Raw genomic sequence first — 6,405 nt, 5'->3', positions numbered from 1 at the left:
ATAAATAATGACAAATATATCTTTTATTTTTTACTATCTATTTTCTCGTTAATCATCCATCAATTAAATAAATAAATAATCTTAAGGTTGTTAAGCATATGATTGATATTTACTCAAAACTTCATTTTTTTTAAGACATTATTGTAATAGACTTCTTAAAACCATAAATTTAGGTGAAAATAAGTATTTTTTTTAAAATAATAATAATAGATAGGAAAATTTGATTGGTGAATAAAAAAAGGACTTAAATTTACCATGGGCACACATGTGAATAAATGGTTGAATATATATAGTAAAAATAAGTGAAAGTTTGATGAAGATTTGAAATATAAAATGAATTTAATTGTGTAAATTAAATTCATTATTTAGAAACTTTCAAATTAAATTGAAACTCCAAATTAAAATGATATTTTATGAACAAATTTAACATGTATGAAAGTTAAATTTGTAGTTTTTTTAGTTTGAATGAGTTATGTTTGATTTTTGTCAAGTAACAACTCAATTGAGTTAAAATTGAAAAATATTTCTATTTTGTATTTATTTGATTTTAGTTTGTATTTTGAAGAGTTACTAAGTTGCTAGCCTATATATCGCAACTTGGTTATTCAATTTTAGTATTTCATTCTAAAGTGAAGAGTTTTCTCATTTCTTTCTTTTTTTTTTTTCTTTTTTTGTTCTTGAGGTGAGTTGAGAGCAAGTATCCAAAAGTTCTGCTAGATCCGAGTAGTTCAAGGTTGCAGTTCTACTAGAGTTAGTCGTTGTATCCTGCTGAGACGATCGTTTTAGTCTGCTTGCAGCTCGTGTAGAGCGACTAATTGTCTTGAGGACAGTGCTTACCAAAAGTATACCTCAACTATGTTATGGAGTCTTCAAAAGTTTTGAGTTGAAGTGTAATCAATTTGCTAGTGTGTTCAATTCATATATATTCCATTTTTTCCAACACAAATTATATATAATTTTAGATCGATAGAACTAGTATGAATTTAGGAAGATTTTTCAAAAAAGAGAAAATAAAGAGAAAACTTTTTATATTAAAATAGCAAAATGTTAATTTTTTTTGTTTTTATTTTTTATAGAGGCTATGAGTTTATAGGAAGTATATCAATGTCTATCAATAATAGAAACTGATAGAAGTCTATCGCTTGATACTTGGTGATAGATGCTGATAAAAGTCTATCAATGTCTGTCAGGTTTTTTTTTTCTATTTTTATAAATAATTTAATTTTTTCTATCTTGAATTTATGTGTCACATCAATATCCTGAAAAACAGAAAAACAAACCATTTGACCCAAAATTTATTGAAAAAAAAAGTGAAACAATAAAATATGAATCGATAGATTTTCCATATAATATTGCTTTAAGTGTTAGTTTTTCAAAGAAAATAAAAGCCCAGCTTTTAAGTTTGTCTCCAAACCCCACATTTTCTTAATAGCAACTACAATAAAAAACTAGTAATTAGTAATATCCCATAAGAAATTTGGGAGGAGAAACGGCAAGCGTTTTGACTCTTGATCCAATTGCTCCTATTATATATCCCTTTTAAACAAAAACAAAAACCATTTTTTTGGTGATAAAAATCAAGGTAAGATAGTTGAAAATATTCATCGAGTCCCTACATTTTGAATTTGGTTTTCATTTCAATTTTAAATTTCAAACATGAAAAATGTTACACTTTTTTTATAGTAAAAATTTGATGAATTAAGTTTGATTTTTTTTCTTCAATGGATCCCTAAAATCTCAAATTATACTTTAAGTCTGATTTTTTTAAAATTAAATTTCTCACTTTTATAATCATCGTTGTTATTTTTATTAATTTTAATTTCACTTAAGTTTCCATCACAACCATTAGAATTAACTAACTCAAATAATATTGAAAAAAAAAATTAAGTCAAGGGTAAAGGCTAAAATTGATTTTTCTTCCTTTTCTATTTTCTTTTTTTTTTATTTTTAAATGAAAATGAAACAAAGAGGTGCAAAAAATTGGGGGAAAATCAGAGTTGGTTCCTTTGAATCAACAATAGCCTTTATTACTTTTTCTTTAATACTGAGTAGTTTTTCAATTTTTCATTGTTTTTCTACTTCTTCCATTATTAGAAAGTAAAGAAAATACTAATAGTAGTCTTTCTTGTTACTGTTGATAAAAATTTTGGGTATAAAGTGAATTTTATTTAAATGATTTTTAACTAATTTTAAATATATCAGAAGAGTCATAAATTCAAGCATAATTAATTTACTTACAAAAGTTTTAATCAATCTATAGTTTAAATTGTCAATTATTTGTATAAATTATTTTTTTTTAATAAAAATATATAGTAAAACTAGAAAACTATAAAATTAACAAGAATTAGGATAAAGTAATTCATCTACCTTACAAGATTTGAAGTCTTCACATATTTCCACCTTATCTCATATATGAATCTCTTCAGATGATACCTCTTTTTTAATTTCATTATTTTATATTGTGTCTTGAAAACTTACTATCATATTGGATATAACACGAATTCTATCTCAAAAAATAACAGGACTAACTCGCGTATCTTTATAAAGATTTTTGAAGTATTTGATCTTTAAAACGTGAATTTGTGATTGAAGGCCAAATAATTTAAAAAAAAACCCACATCTAAAGGGTATTAGGTAAAAAAAAAATATGTAGATAGATAATAAATATAAAATACAAAGAAGGGGGCAAAAGATAAAAGAAAAGTTAAACCAAACAGCAAGCTATTTACTATCCAAAAACCTGCCAAATCCCTATCACATTTATTCCTTCTCCACACTTTCAACATACCATCCCCTTCTTTCCCTCTATAAATTTCTCTCCTCTTTCTTTCTTTCTCTGCCTTCCCCAACATTTCCACCGCCGTTGCCGTTGCCGTTGCCGTCATCGCCATCGCCGCCGTCAACCAAATAAAATATTCAAAAAATTTCATCCCCTTCTTGTGAGAATTTTTGGTGAAAAGAGATCAATACAATGTCCATCATTTCCCTAATAACTGGATGGCCGGGGCCCAGCGGCTTCGGCTCGGCCTCCACGGCAGAGGACGTCACCCAAGGGATCGACGCCACCGGCCTTACCGCCATTGTCACCGGTCATTTTTCTCTCTCCATTTTTCCTTCTTCATTTCATTTATTTTCTTTTTTTCAGTCAATATTTCTTTTTTGTGGGGGAGGACTATGTTGTTTTGTTTTATTTTATCTATAACTTTTAGTTTTTTTTAATGAATTTACTTTTATTTTTGTTTTTTTAAACATTTAGTACTATGTTGTTCTCTTTATTTTTATATTTAATTATTCTGAAAAGAATCTAGTTAAGCTTCTATATTTGATGAAACTTCTTAGTCTACTAGAAAGTCAACTTTAATTTTTTTTTTTTTTTTTTTTAGATTTCAAATTCAAAATAAGGAAATATTTGACTTTATTGAAACTAATATCTATTATTGGAACTTTTTTTTTCTCACGTTAAATTATAAATTTAGTCTTTGATCTTTTAAAATATGTGTCTGTATAATTTCTAAACTTTCACTTTTTTGTTTTATAGGTCTTTGTATGATAGTATCAGATAGATCTATGACAAATTCGAACATTTTTTTAAAATAAATTTATTTATTAGATTTAGATTTGTAATTTTAAAAGTTTAAGAATCAAATAAAGTTTAGGGAATAAATTTATAATTTAATGTAATTTGGATGTCTAAGTTTATTTAGTTTATGGATGGACCCAATTTAATTGATTTTATACATTACAATATATATTTGATTTTTCAAATTTTATTTTAAATATTTTTTCTCACGTGTGATGTGATTTTGACTAGTAATTTTACTCTTAACGGACTTTTATATATTAATATTTATATCATTTTTAGTTTTCTTTATTTCCTATCAAAATCGAAATGCTTTTTAATTTTCTAAAATCACGTTAATTTTGAGAAGAAGAAAAAAGAAAAAAAAATAGAGTAGTATTTATTTACTTTTAAAAAAAGTTTATTTTAAGAATGTTTTTAAAAAATTAAATAGTTATCTGAAGCTTTGTCTTCTCCGTGCTTTAAATTTAGAACCATTAATTTAAAATTCTAAATAAGTGATTAGTGTTTCTTTTTCAATATTTTATCAATAGTTTATGAAACTAATTACACATATTTGTTTTAGGTTAGAATACTATTGTGGTTTGTGTAATTTTGAATTTTAATCTTATACTTTTAATACCTCATAAATTTAGGTACTCGTTAAACAATATCAATAATTTTCATATAAAAAATATAATTTGTAAATACGTTTTCAATATTTATAGCAAAAATGCTAATAAAAACGAAAAGTTATAAAAAATTCCACAATTATTAGGAGTATAGACTAAATTAAAATTTATTGAAATTACAAGGACCACAATCGACATTTGAAAGTATAAAAGCTAAAATTAAACCGGCTCTAAAATATATGGATCGGACTAAAATGATATTTTAACCTAATTTTTATTCACGAACCATAGATAACGTAAATTTTTCTCTTCAAATATATTATCAATAATATATTTTATTTTATTTTATTAATACAATAATTATAAAGAGAAAGGACTAAACTTCTCCTCTCAAGGGAAAGAGTGCATACTATCAATTATCCTTGAACAAATGATGTTAGAGTTAAATTTTTTTTAATTAAATACTACTTTTTTCTCAAACTTTGACACATAAACTATCAATAACAATAATTAGAAACCGACTTTATAAATTTATAATATTTTAAATTAAAAATTTCATATTAGAAAAAAGTTATACATGTGATTAGGTACATCTTAATCATTGCTCTTTCGTATTTAATTAGTACTATTACACCAACATTCAGTTAGCAAGGTTAGGTGGAAAAGTTAAAGCAAATCTTTAATCCTGAAAAATTGTTATATATATAATTTTTGTCCTATAGTTTCCAATTATGAAAAAAGAGTATTGAAATTAGTGTAGTGTTTATCACAAGATGGGGTATGGCTCATTTGTCTAAAAGCATTAAAGTTTGAAGCAAGTAGGCATATAGAGAAAATCAAACTGAAAGATATTTATCACATATGACCTGCAATGTAGGGAAATTAGAAGAAAAAAACAAAGGAAAGGTTTGATTCCGACCCTAAAATCATCGAGTTGTATCAATTTCTTAACTTTTAACATTCAATTTCATCCAAAATATCGTTTAAAAAATGTACGATGTGAAATTGATAAAATATTAGAGAACAACAATGTCGAAGTTGTTTTTGGTTGAAATTTATAAATTTTAGTAAAGTGGATTAATTTTTAATTTGTACATTAGTCAAACGTGTTAAACTCTATTTTATTAACAATAATAATTTTATGAAGATTGTAAGATATTTAAGTTGAGTCCTTTTTTTTTTTTAATAAAATTATTACAATACAGGAGGAGCGAGCGGAATTGGATTAGAAACGGTAAGAGTTTTGGCGAAGCGAAAGGTGCATGTGATTATAGGTGCAAGAAATTTAGAGGCAGCAAATAAAGCAAAACTACAACTACTTGGAGAAAATCCATCAGCTAAATTGGATGTTCTTAAACTTGACCTTTCATCCATCAAGTCCACTAGAGAATTTGCTGAAAATTTCATTGCTCTTAATCTCCCTCTCAACATTTTAATGTAAATTTCTCTCTCTCTTTTTCTTTTAGTTCTTATTACTTTTTATTTAAACTAAATTATATATTTTTTTTTAAAAAAAAAAACGTAGAAAAATCATTAGAATGTTGGATAAAAGTCGATATGTCTAAATGTTGAAAAATCATTAGAATGTTGGACGAAAAATCAATGTGTTTGAATGTTGTTCTTTGTCAACCAAACATCATTGTCACAATCATATCATTCCATGTTACTACTACGTCGATTTTCCATCCAACATTATCAAAAAGATTTCTATTAGTCTAAGAATAGTTTTGTATTCTGACTTCAATTTTTTAAAAAATATAATTTTTTTAAATAATAATTTAGGTTTTATTTATGAGATCCATAATTTTGAAGTGACATTGTTGGTGCAATTTCAGAAATAATGCTGGTGTTATGTTTTGCCCATTTCAACTTTCTGAAGATGGAATAGAGATGCAATTTGCCACCAACCATCTTGGTAATATACAATAAATTACATCTTTAATTAATCTCTATATACTTTGATGTTTCTATCCCCTCTATTTTCTATACTTACACACACAAAAAAAAAAAAAAAAAAAACTATATTTTCATTTAGTACCTTAGCAATATTAAACTTTTTAAGGGGAGCTTTAATTCCAAGAGATTTATCAAGATCCGTTGCATATATATTCTATGTCAGTTGAGTTATACTAAACTCATTTTTAACGGTTTTAACTTATAATTGACAAAAAAAAATGTGTACGTAGATAGATGAAGGAGACATATATATGTATA

The 6,405-nt window shown here is 25.4% G+C and overlaps 1 protein-coding gene across 1 annotated transcript in view; it reads left to right on the top strand.

Annotated features, from left to right (window-relative positions):
- The first annotated feature begins 2,788 nt into the window (after positions 1-2,788).
- LOC120089798 (short-chain dehydrogenase TIC 32 B, chloroplastic-like) overlaps positions 2,789-6,405 on the top strand; it is a 5,650-nt gene continuing 2,033 nt past the window's right edge. The window contains exons 1-3 of the mRNA XM_039047196.1: positions 2,789-3,089; positions 5,397-5,628; positions 6,027-6,106. Of these exons, the coding sequence (XP_038903124.1) occupies positions 2,972-3,089; positions 5,397-5,628; positions 6,027-6,106 (430 nt within the window). The 5' untranslated portion in view covers positions 2,789-2,971. The remainder of the gene's footprint in view (positions 3,090-5,396; positions 5,629-6,026; positions 6,107-6,405) is intronic.

The sequence above is a fragment of the Benincasa hispida genome, chromosome 11, assembly GCF_009727055.1.
Source record: "Benincasa hispida cultivar B227 chromosome 11, ASM972705v1, whole genome shotgun sequence".
Lineage (NCBI taxonomy): Eukaryota > Viridiplantae > Streptophyta > Magnoliopsida > Cucurbitales > Cucurbitaceae > Benincasa > Benincasa hispida.
This window is presented reverse-complemented; position numbering and strand designations above follow the sequence as displayed.